The 21,114-nt window shown below is 43.0% G+C and overlaps 1 protein-coding gene across 1 annotated transcript in view; it reads left to right on the top strand.

Annotated features, from left to right (window-relative positions):
- The first annotated feature begins 2,622 nt into the window (after window positions 1-2,622).
- Window positions 2,623-21,114, top strand: part of pard6a (par-6 family cell polarity regulator alpha) — a 29,301-nt gene continuing 10,809 nt past the window's right edge. The window contains exons 1-2 of the mRNA XM_076112607.1: window positions 2,623-2,966; window positions 7,885-8,107. Coding sequence (XP_075968722.1) covers window positions 2,880-2,966; window positions 7,885-8,107 — 310 coding nt within the window. The 5' untranslated portion in view covers window positions 2,623-2,879. The remainder of the gene's footprint in view (window positions 2,967-7,884; window positions 8,108-21,114) is intronic.

Genomic DNA, 21,114 nt, shown 5'->3' with positions numbered 1-21,114 from the left:
ATTTGAGAATTTATCACAAGTAAAATAGGTAAAAATCGATTTGAAAAATCTGTAGGGAAGTTAGTCGCGGTTGCAGCGGGGCCAGCAGTGCACGGAGCAAAAAAAAAAAGTGTATCGTGAATCGATCTAAAAAAAATTCAAAATAACATCTCTGTTTGAAGTTTCATGGTTTAATCTTGGTGTTAGGGCAAAGATTTGGTCCATAAGCAGCTTTTTAGGTGACGACTTTTGCTAGCTTACCCAGAAAACTACGAGATAACACATTGTGAGCTAACGAGAACGCTCTGTGACAGGTCGTAAGGCCCTGCACCCCTGGGTGAAATACCAACTTTTCAGTGAGCTGTGGATGTGTGAAGCTTCCTGGAGTGAGGTTGCCACAGTGGTATTTGGACACCACTGTGTAATTGTAATTTTTCCCAAGGAGATGATACCAATGTGCCACTCAAATGCACGGGGGGCTATTCTACTACAGCAATGCACTGCAGGTCAAGACAAGTTTATTTGTATAATCCAATATTACTTACATTGTCTAAACTAGGTCAAAATCTTTCTGCCCTGCAAAAGCTCTCTGAGAAGACAAACAAAACATCATTAGGATGAGGTTTTCAGGTAGGTGGGGGAGGGGTTAGGGTAGAGGTCAAGGAGCCAGAGTGATCGGCAGCATCACAGGAGCCAGTGCAACCGCACAGAGAAAAAACAAAACGGTGTTAGGACATGTAGGCTACATAATGGCTACAGTAGATTGCCATACATGCTAACAGTGCATATAATGCACTATTAGCACTATTCTTGTCCTGCACAAGTGGCCACCATAATCAATTACTGAAGGGCCATATGATGCAGGATGCAAAAAGACTTGTTTGACGACAGACTGTGGTTTTGTCTCATCTCCTTAACTGAACTGCGCGTGAACTGTCCCGGGATTAAGCACGACAATGAGGGGTGACACACTGTGTGTGGGTAGGGTAGATGCAGAGAGCTGCTTACGTAGCCAAAGTGACAAACACACACACACACACACACACACACACACAAAGTGAGTGTCAGACACACAAAACAGGTGAAATTATAAAGGCCTACATTCACTCTGGTTAAAGTTGTTTATTAGTGTTGTCGCAAAAATAATAATAATTATAATAAGTATTTTTACTTCACTTGGCATATGTCCTATCCATGTGAATGGCAAACATGAGAACATAAATGGTTGCTGTTTTGTGCATATATATACAGTATATTAGTGCTGGGCAAGTTAACGCGTTAATTTCGCATTAACGCATTCATTCATTAACGCCGACAATTATTTTATCGCGCGTTAACGCATTTTTTAAATTTATTATAATTTTTTATTGAAAGACAAGAGACAACACATAGACATAACAACAAGAGGATGACAAGAACAGTGGGATAAAAGCCAGCAAACATCCTATAGTCAGTTGTGTATGTATGTGTGTGTGTGTGTGTGTGTGTGTGTGTGTGTGTGTGTATGTTCTTGAGCCTTTTGAGATGGGAAAAAAAAAAAAATAATAATAATAATAATTAAAAAACAACAACAAAAAAAACAGGTAAGTATTTTTAATTTATTATTATTGTAACAGACTGTCTCATGTTTATCGTTTTGTATTGGAGATATGATGTCCCTTCAGGGTTGCCGTAGAGAAAAGGCGACTTCCGCTTCTGGTCGAGGGGGGGGGGGGGGGCAGAAATAAAGAGAGAAGCTGCACCAGCTGTTGCTCTCCCTGGAGACTACTGGACATTGCTGCGGTAAAGTCAGCAGACACTCAGATCTCTGTGGTCAACTCAGCAGACACTTACATGTTAGTGCACCTATATGCTGAAATTCACGGTAAACGCATTTAAACGGCACAGATCGGGAGCGAGCGAAGGACTTTGAAAGTTAGCGGAAAGATTAATGTGAGACAACATCCGGTTTCTTCAGACGAACATCCGGTTTTCAGAATAAGATGCCAACAAAGTATGAATTATATTCACATTAAGTATAAAACATGCTACCTGCATCTCCTGAACCAAATGTTATTGCCCTTTTGTTCGTATAGCAGTACTTTTAAGATAAAAGTGCGCAATACACTACTTTTGAATTCATTATTGAACTTTGCCATAACAATGAGATTAATCGCGATTAATCGCAAAAAATCCATGTGATTAATCGCAAATAAATATTTTAATCGTTCCCAGCACTAATATAGATATATATCTATATATAGATATATATAGATATATAGATATATATATATAGAGATATATATATATATAGATATATAGATATATATATATATAGAGGTATGGTTGTCAAAGGTTAGCTGGGAGCAGCATTAGCAATAGCAACGCAAGTGTCAACAGTAGCACAACAGAGGGGCAGCAGTACGCAGGTCGTAGCGACAATGTCACCATTAGCAGCGTACTGTAGGTTACAGCAGTAGTAGTGCTGTGGTGCTGTGACTCCAGCGTCATGTTCCGCCCCCATCCCCTCCTCTGTTGTGTCCTCCAGCCTCGTCAGGTTAGAGGAGGACGGTTACACTGGCACCTCACGCTCACATCCCATACTGGATTTACAGGACTCCACCTGTCGTGAGAGCTATTTTTTCTCTCTCCCTGTCCGTGTGGGTAGCGAGCGATAACAGCGCGCTCTCTGACAGGTCTGCACGAGACGCAACAACAGGAGCGAGACCTGGCTGTTTCTTTTTTTTTTTTTGTAAAACCGAGTGCGGTAGGTTAACAGACAGCTCCAGCTCTGTTCGCCTGCTTTATGTTTAGATTTGTTTTGGTCAATTTTCCCGAGGACAGAGGAGGAAACAACCATAATTCCGGTGGATGGTTTTTATCCGCAGTGCCTCAGCCAAGCAGTCAACCGGGGAAGCAGAATGTCAAGGCAGCAGCCGCAGCAGCCGCACCAGCCGCACCGGACGCCGTTAAAACTCACCGACAACGTGGTGGAGGTCAAGAGCAAAGTGAGTGTCGAGGCTAATGGGGACGTTCGGCTGTTAATGTAAGGTGTTAACAAGAGGATACGGGGTCCGGTTCATGCTACCGCTCTCCGCCCGCTGTACACTGACAACAAACGACACCGACATAACCTTCGGCTGTCGTTCATAAGATGGGCTACGTGACGTCTCTCCCAGGCTTCGCTCTCCATACACACGGACCTACGCAAACGTTTTACCGTTCGATGCTGCTAATTCAGGGGAGCGTATTCTGGATACATGAAAGGGCGGTCTGCGGTGCAGCAGTCAGGCGGCCCGAGTGTGTCTACTGTCGGCTACACTTGCAGCAGGCTACCCGACCCCGCCGCTCCGTTTTAATTCCGCATTTGTTCCGTCGCTTTTCCCCCTTCTGTGTCAAAACACCGACTCTGACATCCAGCCTCCGCACTCTCGTCCTCTCTCCGCCTCTATTGGGTGTCAATGTGACCCCGTCTATCTCTTCTGTTTTTACTCTATCTCTACTTAGGCTGTTTTATTGTAGTGTAGTACTAGCTTACTTTTAAGCTACAGTGATACGTGTATACTGTGTAACGAGCCCACACGTACAGCAGGCTACTAGTCTGTAGTTTTAAAAGCCTATTTTATTTGAGTGTTTCCTTTTTTTTTGGAGGCTAATTTTCCACTAATTGAGAAACAACAGGCGTTGCTGCCAGCTGCAACATGCATTTTAAGGTGCATGCATGACATTCAAAACATGGTTATCCGAGTTGTTCCCGTGTGACAGGTCAACAACAAGTTAATACATCACTAAAAATCAGTCAGTAAAAAAAAGATTATACTCAGTCAGTCTGGAGCATCTTCATTTGAATGGATTCTCAGTTTGTGTTTTCATTGCTTGGTTGCTGTGCCTTGGAGCTCCATACATTGTCATTGACAGACAGCGCATTGTGTCCACATGTCCTTTGACAATATTGCCCCCTTGTAAAGACGCATATGCCAACAATCCATAGAGTACTTAGAGCAGCTAAAGCATCAAAACAATACTTATTACATTAATAATGCACCGCTGTGGAAGGAAGCATTCTTCACATGACTTCCCCACTATAATGAGGATAAGAAAGTGAATGGTCAGCAGGTTTTGCAGTTAGGGAGTTAAAACTGGATGATGTTGATGTGTGACAAGAGCAATTTTTAAAACACGGCTGTCAAGAGACAACCTGCAGCTCTGCGTGCTGAACGTCTCGTAGTAAAGAGTGGATATTGTCTCTGTCAGCCCCCTGACCACATACTGAAACAGGAAGTGGTAGCGGGGGCCTGGGAGCGCCTCCTGACCTCTGCAAGCTCTCCTCCAAAAAGGATCACAGTTTAGTTTAGAGTAATGAAGGCCAGTATTCAGTCATTTTTGTGCGCAAGATGAGAAATGCGTGTAGTCTTTGGTTAATAGATTGTGTATTTTAAGCAGGTGATGAAGCTTCAAGTCCCCCTATAGAGACACTGATGTGATGAAGAGAATGTTGAAGATCTCACCAATATGAGTGGATTTCTGATGAGGGACCGTACCCGAACCCTGAAATCGCAGCTGACGGTAACAGAGAGGAGAACAGATTTAAAGTTTGACATGATTGGCTGATTGGAGATAGTGGCGAGATCTGGTTGGCTCAACTAAAAGAGCTTTGATCAGCTGTTGTAAGAATAGAATAGCGGGAGGAGTGAGAAAGAGAGAATTATGAACGAAGGAAGCATGAAAATATCCGTCCTCAGAGACAGTCATGGTGATATCGGACACACGTGCATCTTTTACACATGAAAGAAAAAGCCCAGACTCTTCCACACAGCGAGGCGTACGGCTTATTAATGAAACACTGGTATCACATCGGATCTCAGTATTGGGGGCCGATACCCAAAGCCCAGAAAACAAACCTTTAAACACTTGAAGGATTTCCATCTAACGGGCAAAGTTTTCAGGATTTGAAGGGAATTACTTCAACATACCCACCTCACTAAGCATGGAATAAGGACACACACACACACACACACACACATACACATAGTCAGACCTACACACACTGTCTGTAATGGTCTGTCTCATATACGGGTATGTTCTGAACTGCCAAACATCATCTCCCTCTCTGTCTCACTGTCTGTCTCACTCTCTCTCTTTTTGTGTCTGTCAAATAGTCACGTCATTTACTTGTGTGCAGCTTCTTGTTCAGAAAGCGTTGAGGGAAGTGAACTAGCCAACGCTCGGTACATTTTCAACCTGTGCTGAAATAAGCTGGGAGGTCTTTTCGCGAAGGCCTGTGTAGATTTGCACATGCTCTGGATCTGCTGGGTACCAAACGTTATCTAGAAAAGGAGACATTTGTATTCCAACACACTGTATTTAGAGATGTTAATAATTAACCGTTTTACCGACCATAACAAATTTGACCAATTAATGCTATCAGTTAAACATTAAATGAAAAATATATATACATCATCAAAAATGACATATATAACATTTCAATTTTCAGATTTATATGCATACATATATAGAACATTTTCAGATTTTTGCTACTTCAAAATAAAAGCTTTTGAATTACAAAATAACGGGGGCTTGTTATTGTGAAGATTTATAGTAAAATGTGTTTATCCCCAAATTAGCGTAGCTTCGTTAGCGGCTATTCTTCAATAAAACAAGTCTACTAATATACTGCAAGGAGGAAGAATACGCAGCAACAAAAAAAGGGGGGGGGGACTTTTATTGTGAAGAATTTAAGAGGAATTAAATGTGTTTATCCACCGTTTTACAGCTGCTGCTTTGACCACGAAATATATCCGATCGGGCAGGTTGACACAGTTGGACACAGCTAAGTTCCACTCTGGATGAATCTGATCGATAGACTGTAAAAAGAAGTGGACGTCACCCATTGGTTTGTGGACTAGAGCCTTCAGCGTTTTGGCCGTCGCCATCTTTGCTTTTTTGAAACCGGTGAACGGAGGTGACCATATTTGGAATGCAGAGGAGTGACGTAGAGATGCTATGAGGCTATGGTAGCGGCAGAGACCTGTCAATCACAAGGTAGCCACGCCCTAAAAGTATACACTGCTTTTATCAGACTTCTTTCTGCAACCAGAGGAGTCGCCCCCTGATGGTTATTAGAAAGAGCAGTTAGTTTTCAGTGCACAGTTTTTCTAGTGTTTGACCGTCTTCAAGTTAAGTCTCACGCTGAAGTCAAGTCTGAGTTGTGATGTGATTGGAGGCAGAGCCCGCCGTCCTCCTGCACACATTTTTAGTGTATTATTTGAGGAAAAACAAAACAAGATTTGACATGAGGAATTGATCAGCAGCCTAACACACCGGTGATTCATTATCATATTTTCATCATAATCTGAATAAGACAGGCTGTCGCTGTTCCATTGTGGCATTAATAATGGCTCCATTTACTTGTGTGCAGCTCTGCATACCAACACAGTGAGTGAGATAACGTTCCTGTTAAGCCATTTACATAATAACATAAACCCGCCTTTCCCTACAATAATCCATTTAACTAGACTGGAGTATTTCCAGTGTTGTAATTAGCTCCCCACCCAAGACAAAATGTTTCTTGTGTGCTGCAATCACACCTCTGCACTAACTACTGGTATGTGTGCGTTACAAACCCACAGTATACCTTTGAAACAAGGCCATTGACCTCTTCCATGTGAAATTGTGAAACACTTTGAGAGTGCACACGGTGCCCTTTAATTATAGGCTGCGTGTGTGGAGCACACATGCAGTACCTGTCCTGCCAGCTCCAGAGAACAATAGGCATTTTATATCCAGGAAAGGACAAACCCAGCATACGTCCTGCTGGCAGCTGTCAATGAAAGATGCTTTTCCCCCCCCCCTTGAGCTGAGGACAGGCCCGACTTGACCAGAGTTCAAAAGGTCAGACTAATGCCGGATTACGCAATATTATTGTCAGTTGAAACCAGGCGGCAACCTCCATTTCTGCCGAATGAAGCCAATGCAGAAGTGTCTTAAAACGTGCATTCTCTCTACTAACCAGCAGGGGACGACTCCTCCGGTTGCAAAAAGAAGTCAGGGTGTATAGAAGTCTATGAGAAAATGACTCTACTTCTCTCTTGATTTATTACCTCAGTAAACATTGTAAACATGAGTTTATGGTCTCAATCTCTATAGTTTCTAGTCTTCTTCCATACAGCATGATGTACATTTCGTAAATTATGGTCCATTTAGAGTCAAGCGGGCTTACTGTGATTGACAGGTCGCTACTGCTACCAGAGTCGTATCCGGTGTCACTACGTCACTCCTCCACATTCCAAATATGGTCACTTCTGTTCATCAGCTGCAAAAAAGACGACGGCCGTAATCCAAGATGGCGACGGCCAAATCGCCGAACTCGAGGCTTCAAAACGGCAGTCCACAAACCAATGAGTGACATCCCGATGACTACGTGCACTTATTATGTACAGTCTATGAAACCAACCTCAACAATGCCGAGGAGGGATTGTAATCATTTGTTATCTCATATTCATGGCCTACTTTTTTGCCTTTTATACGAGCCCTGCAAAGAAACAAGTCAATATTTAAATGAAACAGAGGTTGAATATCCTGTTAACTGTTGGCTGCAAAGTATTTTCTCAGATGAAGATTTTTAAGACCTCCTGCGTCTTAAAACTAATTGACCGTCTTTGTAAAATCCTCCGACATGTTGTAGTGCTTCTATCAGTGAACTATTTGTGACAGTCATATCTGATCACGCGTGCCTCGTGCCGGCTTCTATGGCGACTATACATTTAGGAATGAATCTGTCCGTACGAGTGCTTCTCAAATGAAATCGCAAACTGTCAATGTCTGTCAGTGTATTCGATTATACAAGTCGATCCTAAACTGAGGAGCATCTGGGGGGGGGGGAGTGGGAAGCCCCGTTTTCACGCTCGCGTTGGTTGTCTCCTCCAGTTCGAGGCGGAGTACCGCCGCTTCGCCCTGAAGAGGAACGGCCCCGGCGGCTTCCAGGAGTTCTACTGCCTCCTCCAGACCATCCACCGCATCCCCGGCGCCGACGTGCTGCTGGGATACGCCGACGTCCACGGGGACCTCCTCCCCATCAACAACGACGACAATTACCACAAGGCCGTGTCGGCGGCCAACCCACTGCTCCGCATCATCATCACTAAGAAAGGTAAGACGATTAAAGGCTCTCTCATACAACAGGCTGCTCTACCTGTGGGCTGTCCCTCCTCGCTTTCAAGCAGTGTGTGTGTGTGTGTGTGTGTGTGTGTGTGTGTGTGTGTGTGTGTGTGTGTGTGTGTGTGTGTGTGTGTGTGTGTGTGTGTGTGTGTGTGTGTGTGTGTGTGTGTGTGTGTGTGTGTGTGTGTGTGTGTGTGTGTGTGTGTGTGTGTGTGTGTGCCTGCCTGCCTGCCTGCCAGGGACTGTGCACAGTTGCAGGGGAAGGTTCCTTGTTCTCCACATCAAACAGGTTTTGTTCTTTAAACACAACGCCACCTGATGATTCTCTGCTTTCATGCAGCTCTCCCTCTGGGTAGTTCGTGGATTGTTTGTTCTTTCTTTCCATGTCTACTTCATTAGACGGCAAAGAGAGGAGCAGATACACTGTCAGACACAGCATCACTTCAGAGTTTGTGTCGGAGAACACAGTGGAAGTGTTGAATTCATATTCTGTTAAGCTTTAAAGTATCATTCTTGACCTTCGAAACAGCAGTTGACAAAAGAATACCAACCACTCACTGTGATGGCTGTTTTGACTGTATTACAGGGTCTTCATCAGCAGAGCTCAGCTGTGGATGTTGAAACTTTTTGTTATTCTTCAGCTTCAGAAATGAGCTTGCTGGCTATCTGTTGTCGATTTTCTATCCACAGTACAGCCTGTATTGCTCTGATAATTGTAGTCTACTTATAACATTGAATCAAATATGGAAGGGTAGCATACATTCCCATTTATTTGGTCTCATTTGTTGTAGTTGTTTTTAGTATTTAACATTTCTATGTTTTCTATAACACAAACAAAAAACGCTCTTTCACCCAGGAGACCGTGAAAGGAGAAGTCAACATGTATTTATTTGTGACATAACATGTGCAGTTATTTGAACTCAAACTACGACCGTTACTTAAACCTGACTGAGTTGTTTTCCGTGAAGCCAGAAATGTATTTTAATAAGTCCGTATGCATGTTGAACCGTTGCATGAGGATAAGTTGAACAGGTGCATCCCGCATCAGTTTCGACGGCTCGTTGCATTTTTTCGGAAATCATATTAAAATGGGCAGGTGGTCAGCTTTGAGGCTGTTGTTGTCATTTAAGTATAAAATAACGAGGTTAAAAATAATTGAATATGCTGAAAATAGCTTTTTTAATGTTTATTTATAACTCATTTCGGCTACTTGGTGGAGTGCACTCGATTTAGTTAATCTAGAGATAACATGCAGAGTAGATCGATTTCCTCTGGTTGACAGCAGCCCGAGCTAACGAATGACATTTAGATTTTGTTCTCAGTGAATGTGGATCACTGATGGTGTGGCAATTAATATAATGAGGAAAAGGAGCCTTTCTCAATAAGCCACTCTTAGATTTTGTTCAAGTTCCGTTCAGTATCAAAGTAAACACTAAGCTCTAACAACCCATTTGGCCTGGATTGATTTCTCTCGGGGGTGGGGGTGATGGGGAGGTGGTCAGTGAGGTCACTGATTTTAATTCCGTCTGACGTGTGACCCACGTTTTTTCACCCTTTCCCCGGTAATACTGGTATTTTAGCTCCAGTACCTTGTGTTTTTGACTGGTCCTCCTGTAATGGAGAGGCACTTCACCCTTTTTAAAGTGAGTTTTGGTTCACACGGCTGTGTTTACAGTGTCATCAGCTCAGCGCGCGGCGTGACAACCTGAAGACGAAGACAAAGGATTTTACTAACCTGAACGATCACTTAACATCAGTCAACACATGCAATGAAGGCGAAACAATAAGAGTAAACTACCCGAGACCGAGATCAAGCAAACTCATCACATGGGGCTGCTGTAATGTCTCTGGTCGTCTACCTTTGTAATGCCAAACCGAATATTTGATAGTGAGCATCCTCATTTCACTTTCATTTCACTTCTTTCTTATAGTAGAAAACAAAACCTCATCCACATTCAGAGAGAGTAGTTTGCAACTGTCTCGGCCAATAATGATGTCAGCCGACCATGTTGTATACCCCTCGGACATACTGTGAGTTTGATTTAATAAAGAATTCCTAGTTCTGTGGCACATGACGGTTGGCTGTGATAAAACAAACAAACGTCCCCACCTATCTTCTACTCCTGCTCGGTTATTGTTTGACCGAATTATTATCGAATGATCGTCATCTCCCGGCTCAAGCCTTCTCCTCGCCGCGTCTCTGCCTCCACGTCTTGCATAATTCATGATGTAACGATGCTAATCTGCTGCTTAGCAGGCCGCTATTGTTGCCACAGAATCGCAGACAGCTGCTGGTCTAATCAGATTAACTCCGTGGTGTGGGAGAGAGAAAGGAGAGGCGGAGACATGCACTTTGGTTTTTAACATCCTGTTATATGCTGCGAGCTCCTCGGCCAAAACATGGAGAAATGTTGCAGAAATCCAAAACCGGTAAAGTCTCAAACACACACTCTCACACACTCACAAGTTGCATTTGGAAAATAACGGCGTAATTCAATCTCCGTTGTGCTTTCGAGGCTAGCTTGCACCTCATTAGTGAGGATTAGGACGTGAAATCTCACTCACCCGATCACTTCAACTTTCATCCTTCAAGTGTGATCCTGTTTATGCGTCACATCCACGTGAATGGAGAGACTCACACAGGGAAAATCAGGCTACATGAAGAATATAGTATAATAATAGCGCTGATGATACATTTATTTTCAAAGGGTTTTCTGGATGTTATCCCTGTCATCTTAAATTATTCACAGAAGTTTTTGCGTCCCTGTTACAATATGGCACCGTGCTCTCAGGACGTCTTGCTGTGTTAAGTGAATGTGTGGCTCTGCAAGGTTGTAAAAATCTTTCCGACTGAGCATTCATTTTGTTCTCCCTCTTTCTACGCGTGCCCCTCTCGCTCTCTCCGTCCTCAAATTCATACTACTAACCGTCAGCCCCGACCTTCACGCCGGTGGTCTTTGTGTTTGTTTGCACTTTGTGTGTGTGTGTGTGTGTGTGTGTGTGTGTGTGTGTGAGTGTGAGTGTGAGAGAGAGAGAGTGATAGCAGCCCATCTGGTGTTGTAATCCATTAGCCACTGAGTGGGATTATCGTACTCTAAAAGACTTCATCAATCATATCGGCTCCATTCACTGCCACCAGTGTGTGTGTGTGTGTGTTACATGGAGGAGGGTGATGTCTAGTACACAGTATGTGAATTACATCCATCTGCAACAGTACTGCAGTGGTAGCCCGGGTAACAGTCTCCTGTGTTAGTATTACAGTGGTAGCCGTGGTTACAATTCTGCCAGAGTACCACAGTGGCAATTAAGGTAACGGCCTCAACCTGTAGTATGACAGGGGTAGCCATGGCAACAGCTTGCAGGAGTACTACAGTCTCATACTGTGTTAGTATCACAGTGGAAGAAAGTGAAACATTTTAAATGTGGTTAAAGATTTGTCTTAACTTAATTTAAAAAATGAGAATGAAATATGTTCATGATATCACAGTAAGTAGCTCCAAACAGGCCTGATGGCAGTACCTCAGTCCGTATGTACCGACAGACCGGTCCAGTGTGGACTGGCAGTTGGAGTTGTGCCAGTTCACCTCCTGGGCACTGCCGAGGCGCCCTTGAGCAAGGCACCAAGTCTTCATAGTAACTGCTTGGGGTTCTGTGCTGCGGCATGACTCATTACCCTGACTCTCTCCACGTTGATGCATCATGTGTGTCAATCAAAAACAAGTAAGAGAATAACAAAAATAAGTTGTAAAATAAAGTTATTGTTATTATTGTAAATGATATCAGGGATGCCAACTTGTTCTCCGTGTTGAATCCACAACAGGTCACCTCCCGTCATTTGTGCAGATCCGATGAATATTTGAACTTGGATTGGCATTTATATTGGCAAGTAGCCAAAGTGAAACTCCTCCTACATGTTTCATTTTTGTATTAATCCATGCATTTTGGTATTTTTAATTTCATAGCGTAAGAGATGCTTTTCAGTTTTATAGCTTCTGGTGACTTGTGCCCGTTCATTGCTCATACAGTGGAATACACAATTATTTTATTATTCTGGTTGACTTTAAATTTGATAAAGAGGTATCGATATTTGTGTTATTCCTGTTAAAAAAATACAATTAGATAGTTCAAATAAATAAAAGAAATTTGGGATAAGGAGAGAAATAGGACTCCTACGTCACTAATGGCATACTTTTTTTGAAAGTAAAATCTTTTTTCTTGGAAGTGGGAAACTATATTAACAGGCATATGATTCACCACCATGAGTTTGCATGCCTGTAGTATTATTATTATTATTATTATTATTATTATTATTATCATCCAATATCAGTGTCAGGCAACTCTCTTCTGACTGGCTAAGTGGTAAAAATGGCTTTTATCTATAACTTGTCTTGATCATATGGTTGGTTTTGTGCAAATGATTCATTAAGTCAAAACAACTGTCCTGTAACCAAAAGTTCAGCAGTAATGTTTTTGTGAAATAATCCATGACATAATGACGTCGCTGGGGAAGTATTTTTAGTCGGCAGATTAATGTAGCATTCTGTTTGAGGGGAAAGGTACCGCGAGCTTTGAGATACGGATAAAAGAGAAGTGTGTGTGTGTGTGTGTGTGTGTGTGTGTGGGAAATGAAAGAGAGAAACCGGAGCTAGAGGAAGAAGAGCAGGTGGAAGGAGAGGAGGAAAAAAGAGGAGGTGATGATGAAATGGGGGGGTTGTTATCTTCTTCTGCCAGTAGTGCGCCACAGAAATTACTTTCCAGAAATAACACACCCGGACACTGGCACGGTTGCTGACATGCTTGTGTCTATAAACGTAAAGAGGAATGCATTTCTATAAGAGTGGCAAAGTCCCCCCCCCCCCCAGGAGAGCCAGCTGTGGTCGGCTGAAAATATCTAGTGTACAACATGATGAGAGGGGGAGGCCAATCAAATATTTATACCCGAGAAGCAGGGAGTGGAGGAGAGTCTGGAGAGGAAGTGGTTTGCCGTCTGTCTGTCTTGACGCCCTGCCATCACTGTAATCCGTCTAATGAGATGAAATGAGTCCAGTATTTAGAATGAGCAGATACAGTGGGACTTGTGACATAAGGAAGACATGTAAATGTTTGGTGTGTCGCTTTTGGCGCCGCCGGCACAGAACGCTCTGACCGGGAGAGGAGGGAAGAGGAGATGGAGGGGCGCAACTGATGCAGAGATGAGAGAAATTCTACTTTCAATTACTTACTAACCTTCACTGTTCATCCAACACACACACACACACACACACACACACACTGACTGCAGATCAGTACAGCGTGAGACGCACATCGCAGCAGAGAGATCAAAACAAATCTAGAGTGTGGCTACATTTTACTCCAGTAGATGCTGAGAACTCTCGTTGTCTCAAACACAATAAAAGCCTCAAAGGTAAGAAAGGTAACCGCAGCAGTTTATCACAACATGTGACCAACACACAGAACATAAATGTGCAGAAATGCTCAGTTTTCTACTGTTTGTGGAGCAGCCGTCCATCCTCGTCCACTGCAGGTAACGTTAACGACGCCATACGGAGTTTGATCATAAGAACAGGCTAATGAATTAAAGCTAATCACTTAGCTAATTGTTTGGCAATTGGACTATTTGTATACATACAAGAATAATAAAGCAATTATTTTCTTAATTGGCTTTTTTTCTCTCTCACAAAATAATCAAAAAGAACCAATAAGAGCGTCGATAAGGAACCGAACCGATAAGCAGTAGTGTAATATTAGGTAACCCTAACCCTAACTAATAGTTTCAGCATATCGAGCCATTAATAGGCTGACTTTTTCCTTGGCGTAACCAGGCCATTTTGACATTTTACACCCTAAAATATATCAAGTAAAATATTTCAGAAATGCTGAATTATGACACATATTCATAGTTTGCATTTATAATCCCAAAAACATTGTATTGTTTCAGCCATTCACAAAATGTTTTTTTCTGTATTTCATATTGGAACAAAACAAATAACCTATGAAATGGGTTTGAAAGACAAGTGATGAGTAAAGTCATAAAACTGTTACTACAGTGTAATACATGAATGAGTAAATAAGTAATGAGTAATACAAACTTCTTTTTTTTTAAGTCAGTTTTTAAGTCATTGATGACTCATCATCCGACTGTTGGTGACTGCGGTCGAATCAAAAGACAGAGAGAGAAGTGAAGAGACGGGAAGCTCTCCAAACTTTTGATTTCCTCGCTGCAAAAAATTCTGAGACAAGACAATTAATCCCACGTACTTCACATTTAAACATTACAAAAACACGACGTGTATTTCAGGATCGGGATAACAAGGATAACACTTTGGAGTCGTTGTTAATGTAACGTTACATGAATTGTAACTCGCCTTGAATTCGTCTTTGAGGCACTTTGTTTCATTTGAAAAGTCTGATGGCGCCGTTTGCATACTTTTGTTTTTGTTAAAAAACGCTAGGTCACTGAACATAGAGCTATAGTGAAGGCCAGGTGGGCTCTCAACTGACGAGTCATGCTAAGCACCATAAACAATGTTAAAGATTCATTTTGAATAGGTTAATGTAGTATTTTCATTTGTGGGATTTTTTTTGGTTGTAGTCGTGCCAATCATATTGCATTATGACAGACATAAAACATGTTTAACTGGACTTTTTTTTTTTGTTAAACTAGTTTAACATTTTCTAATTTAGTGGGCTCACTTGCCTGACGCCCATAATACAATCACACACACACACACGTGTCAGGTACAGTCCTCCTATCCAACCTGGCAACTTCTCAGTGCCATAGCAGAATAATTGTGTTTGTGTTGTCTAAGGTAAAAACCATTGGTGGATTTAGGTTCGCAGTCGAGCTACAAGTGAATGAGAACTGTGTGGCTTGTTTATTAACACTGGAGAGTACAGTAAGGTGTGTAGAAGAGGGATGTGCAAATGATTAAATTAGGTACATCCCTTAGTGTTTCCATGGTAATGGTTTGGGATGGCAAACGATATTTTAGAATCTACATTGATGCGAGCTACTAGAAGGAATTTTAATTCTGTGTTGATTTTGGCGGTCTCTGTGGATGAACGCGGTAGTGTTTCCGAGTACCACAGGTCCTTTAGAAAACCTCAAATGTTACCACAGCAGGGTCTGACAGTCTGCCCCGCCCAGTCCTGGTTCTCCAGGGCCTCCCTTCTCTCCAGCGGGCCCAGCAATACGGCCTGGGCCTCCAGCAACGTGGTGTCGGTGCTGGCTCCAGTGGGGACCAGTGAGGCAGCGAGGCTCCTGGAAGGAGGAGGAGACGCTGCTGCAGGTTGCAGAGCTCTCCTCCACTTGCCGGAGTGAACAGAGAAGATGACTGAATTGTTGGCAGGTATGAGGCAACACCTGTCGGTTTTTAGTCGTGGCCGAGAAATCAGTGTTCATCATCTGTTTTGTAAACGGATTGTTCATTAACTGTGAACTTCTTTATGAATGGAGGCTTACTTGTACTTCTTCAGTACCCTCCAAAAGGGAAACATTTGGAGGTTATTATGCCAAATCTGGCTGCACGTGGCCCATGAACTGAAACGAGTTTGTCTAAAAGGGAAGCCTGACATTGTATTTTCCAGTTGTTGTTTTTGTTGTTGTTGTGGTGAATATGAGGTACGGGTTAATGCCTTGCCCCTCACAGCATGAAGTGTCTCCTCTGTCTCTCTCTGTTGTACACACGCCCATTGTAGACCTGCACTGGATTCAGCCATATGGCAGCCTATTGGGCTCCAGATGGTGGGCACTACGGAGTGAGCATGCTCTGACACACACACACACACACACACACACACACACACACACACACACAAGCTCATGACAGCTGCAGATCATATGAGATCATTTCAGATACAGGTCAGACAGTCTGTCGATGAATCAGCCAGCACTCCGTGTTTCATCCAGGCAGCAGTAGTTATTTATTGTTCTCAGCGTCTGCCGGGATGAACGGCCTTCATATCAATAAACTCAGCCCCAATAGTTAGAACATATCAGCATTTCACTATGTTTACTTTAATTTTCTTCGAGCTCGTGAAATACAGATCTTTATTGACATTATCCGTATATGTTATCAAGCTTTTTGGGTCCGCAGTGCGTAAATATACAACCAAATGTGGCTCTAAACACACACGCACACCTAATATTTGTAATTATATGAGTACCCTTCTTTGTTAGCATTCGTTAGCTATCCCCCTAAACCTATCCGACAACTACACCTTCATAACTTTAACCCTCACTATGAAGATCCGACCAATCAACACGGCCGCTGCTTGAAAATGCGAAGACTGGGGTAAAAGGTTAAAACTCATGATTGGTTCTCACGAAGACAGAATTCCACAGATGTATGAACATCTGATCTAATTGCATTGTAGTACATAAACATACATTATCCAGTTTTACAAAAAAAACACATGGACCAGCTTGATAGATCGATATATTACATTACATTACAGTCATTTAGCAGATGCTTTTATCCAAAGCGACTTCCAATAAGTGTATTCAACGTAGGTATTCAAGAGAACTACTAGTCACCAGAAGGCATAAGTGCATCTCCTTTTTAAACAAGCATCTAAGAGTATAAACCAGAGCAAAAGTACAGTGCAGAAACAAACAAATACAATAAGTGCAACAGACTAATATGAATACAATAAGTGCAACAAACTAATACAAATACAATAAGTGCTGAGTGGAAGGCTCAGGGTAGTACTTCTTGAAGAGGTGAGTTTTCAGCCTGATGAAAGATGGGCAGCGACTCTGCTGTCCTGACGTCAGTGGGGAGTTCATTCCACCACTGTGGGGCCAGGACAGAAAACAGCCGTGACCGGGTCGATCAACCGCAGGGACCTCTGAGCGACTGGGCAACCAATCGCCCCGAGGCGAAGTGGTCGGGCGGGGGTGTAGGGCTTGACCATGGCCTGGAGATAGGAAGGAGCTGTTCCTTTCACTGCCCTGTAGGCTAGCACCAGAGTCTTAAACTGGATGTGAGCTCTTACAGGGAGCCAGTGTAGAGAACAGAGAAGGGAAGTTGTGTGGGAGAACTTGGGGCGATTGAACACCAGGCGAGCTGTAGCTTTCTGGACAAGCTGCAGAGGTCTGATGGCCGACACCGGGGCTCCGGCAAGTAGTGAGTTTCAGTAGTCCAGGCGGGAGATGACAAGAGCCTGGATGAGCACCTGCGCCGTCTCGTCAGTGAGGAAGGGGCGAATCCTCCTGATGTTGTCGAGCAGGACCGTGTAACCGATGCAATGTTTGCTGAGAATGACAGTTGGTCATCCAGGGTCACACCCAGATTCCTCGCAGTCCGAGTTGGTGTAACCACGGTATCGTCAATCGGTGCGGACAACCCTTCCCCGGGAGAAAGAGTAGCTCGGTTTTTTCCAGGTTGAGCTTGAGGTGGTGTGTCGCCATCCACTTCGAGATGTCAGCCAAGCACGCAGCGATGCGTGCCTCCACTTGACTGTCACCGGGGGGGAAATGAAAGACCAGCTGGGTGTCATCGGCATAACAATGGTAAGAGAAGTCATGCGAGCGAATAACAGAACCCAGAGATGTTGTGTAGAGCGAGAAGAGAAGGGCGCCCAGGACTGAACCTTGTGGAACCCCCGTAGTCAGCATGCGTGGTTCCGACACGGCCCCCCTCCATGTCACCTGGTAGGATCGACCTGTCAGGTAGGATGCAAACAGGGAGAGTGCAGAGCCTGAGACGCCCATCCCCTCGAGGGTGGAGAGGAGGATCTGGTGGTTCACTGTGTCAAACGCCGCAGACAGGTCCATATATATTCAAGGATCAACGATCCATTATCACCAATGCCAAGTAATATATATATAGATATCATCATCTTTGAGATACAACTTTATTTTGAAAGTCCCACTGCGCGTCTGTGACATGAACTTTCCTAGATTTGAACTGAAATTTAGGAAAGTTGACAGTCTGAACAATACTGTCTGATTTACATGAGATTATAATTTAAATCCGACTGTGGGTGTCTCACTGTATTAATGGACTGGGTTGGTCCCATATGTTTGGGAAATGAGGAAGCCTACAATAATTGTGTGTGTGTGTGTGTGTGTGTGTGTGTGTGTGTGTGTGTGTGTGTGTGTGTGTGTGTGTGTGTGTGTGTGTGTGTGTGTGTGTGTGTGTGTGTGTGTGTGTGTGTGTGTGTGTGTGTGTGTGTGTGTGTGTGTGTGTGTGTGTGTGACACACAGAGAGAGTTTAGAGGGGATTTAGCAGTGTCTGTGCCTTCTGGGGCTTCAGTCTGGCCCTTTCTGCTGTGCTTCTGTCTGCCTCATCAGGAAACACACACACACTCTTTAAATGGAGAGTGTGGGTGTGTGTGTGCCTGTATTTCATGTGATGTGCATGCATTGGGTGCATTTGCTCTTGCGTTAATGTCGCTCCCCGTTGGTCGATACCGCTTCTCAGAAAGTGACCTAATGAACGCACATTCTCTCTGTGTGTGTGTGAGAGTGTGAGTGATGGTAAGAAAGAATGCTGTGTGAGGAATGCAGCAGGTCAGGTATTTGTCTCCAGCAGAGACTTCACTTTGTTTGCTCTTCTTCTTGTCCAACTGGTCCCGGTATGAGACTTGGAAATCAATGTGTGTGTGTGAGCATTCCACTTGTTTCAGTGACGTGCTTTTTCATGCCTTGTTGTTACAATGGTCCAATAAACTGTGGAAAGATGAGTAAAGTTTCATTACTGCCATGTCTGAGTGCTACAGAGTACTGTACGCCAAAACCACCAGACACAGGAACAGCTTCTTTCCACTGGCCTTCACTCTGATGAACAATTAATCAGACATACTGCACTACTACCTCTGTTTGCACTATCACCACCACTTGCACGATCACCTCAATTCCATTGCCATTGTTATTTATAGGTTTATATTCATATATATATAAATATATATATATACCTTTTGGGATTTATATTTATACTAGTGCTGGGCAACGATTCCAATTTTTAGCCATTAATGCTGTAACTCCGAGGTGATGATGGTTACCCAGCAATGTCCAGTAGTCTCCAGTGAGAGCAACAGCTGGTGCATGTTGTAACGCCGTCGCTTTTGTAGTCCTCACAGACAAAGGGAGGCAACACGTCTAACATGGCAAAAGCACCTTAACGACAGACACCCCGAACTTTTCAAAGAGTTCAAAGAACGACAGGTAAGCAAATGTGATTATAAACATGAACACCCCGAATCTCCCATATACAGCCTAACAGGAGTAGCCTTAGCCTAGTTTGACGAAAAGCCTCATGATGATGAGGTCACAAACTCACAATGCACACAAAAGTGTACTAAATGAAACACAATTGATGCAAAATGGCTACATGCTGGTGGAGCCTGAGGGTGGATCTTGAGTTAATTATTTTTATTTTTAGTTAAGGAAAAATAATTATTCCATGAATTAAGATAAAATATGAAGTGAAAATATCAAACTCGCTATGCAAGTAAATGAAGCATTGTTTATCCACCCAGTCCCACAGACATTCAAACAGATGCCAGCAGAGTCGGTAGCAACACAGAGACAGAGTTCCCTTCAGCTGTGTTTGAAAGCCAGCGGAAATATGAGAGAGGCTCAAAAGATGCGAAGAGGTTCAACATTAATATTAATGCCATTTGTTAAGTGTTCAAAAAGCTGGGCAGGAACAAGCTGGTAAAAAAGGGAACCGTACAGATGTTTTATTTATTACTATTATAGATAAATATACCAGTATCGTATCGTATTTGTGGTATTGTATCGAATTCTGGTATCGTATCGTAAGTATCGGGTATCGTGATACTTATGGCAGGTATCGTATCGAAGTCATAATTTTGGTATCGTGACAACCCTACTCGTGTATTCTTCTTGTGACGGTGCGTCTTGAGGCCCATACGTGCCGTCATTCGTTGCGATCCTAAGAACGTTCCTCAGACCGACATCTTCCACAACACTAATCGGCTGCAGTTTGTATCCATTTCTCTGTGGTATTTGTTAGCTTGTCTTGCTTTATCTATACTTCTCCCACACGCTGCATCCAATGTAGTCTGCGGAAGCCTCCCTCCACCGTTTGTTTGGGTGATTTGCTGGCATCAACGGTGTGTTTGCATTTTTTTTTTTAACTCAGTTAATACGCGATAAAATAATTGTCGGCGTTAATTAATTAATGCGTTAACGCGATAATAACGCGTTAAGTTGCCCAGCACTAATTTATACTTATATTGTACATAGTTGTTAAATATTTATACCTACATCTGTTCTACTTTTTTTGTTGCCCTTGTTTTATTTTTTATATATATATTTTTTCTTGTTTATTGTAAACTTGTGTACTTATATTGAGACCAAAGTGGAAACCAGAGTCAAATTCCTTGTATGCGTACGCATACATGGCCAATAAAGCTGATTCTGATTCTGATTATAGCAGCTGTTTGTACCTCAACCACTAACAGTGTACAGTTGTCTTTGTGTGCTAAGCTCTCTTATTAGTTCATACAGCTGTGTGACTCCACTGACAGTAAACCCTCTCAGACTAAACTCTGTGTCTGCAAAAAGACAGTTGCATACTTAGTCCGGTTTATGAAGCCATGGTTCTATATTGTGAATCTCAAACTTTGTGACATTGTGCGCACATACCAGTCTGGTGTCCCCTCCCAAAGTTAGGAGCCACATTTCACCTCTACTGCTGGGTCCATACAATCTAGATTTACAGTATATAACAGTTGTGTAAAGAAAGCAAATTACAAATTAACAGCAGGGCAACAATCTGCCAAAAACGCCAAGACTGATGAAACTTTGCTGTGTTCTAATCTGTACGTTACGTTGACACTAACTGGAGGCCTTAAGGTATTGGATAGTCTGATTTAGAGACGAGAAAATGACTCGTAGTTTCGTACCGAGATACGAAACTTAGCGGTTAGCTATAGCAACTAGCATTCAGCCAGGCAAGCCCCAGCGTCGGGAGTCACAGCAGGCTGGCACTGGGTCTAACATGTGTAATGCAGCAACAGAACGTT

Source organism: Anarhichas minor, unplaced genomic scaffold (genome assembly GCF_050575085.1).
Source record: "Anarhichas minor isolate MPS153535 unplaced genomic scaffold, ASM5057508v1 ptg000005l, whole genome shotgun sequence".
In the NCBI taxonomy this organism is placed as follows: Eukaryota; Metazoa; Chordata; class Actinopteri; order Perciformes; family Anarhichadidae; genus Anarhichas; species Anarhichas minor.
This window is presented reverse-complemented; position numbering and strand designations above follow the sequence as displayed.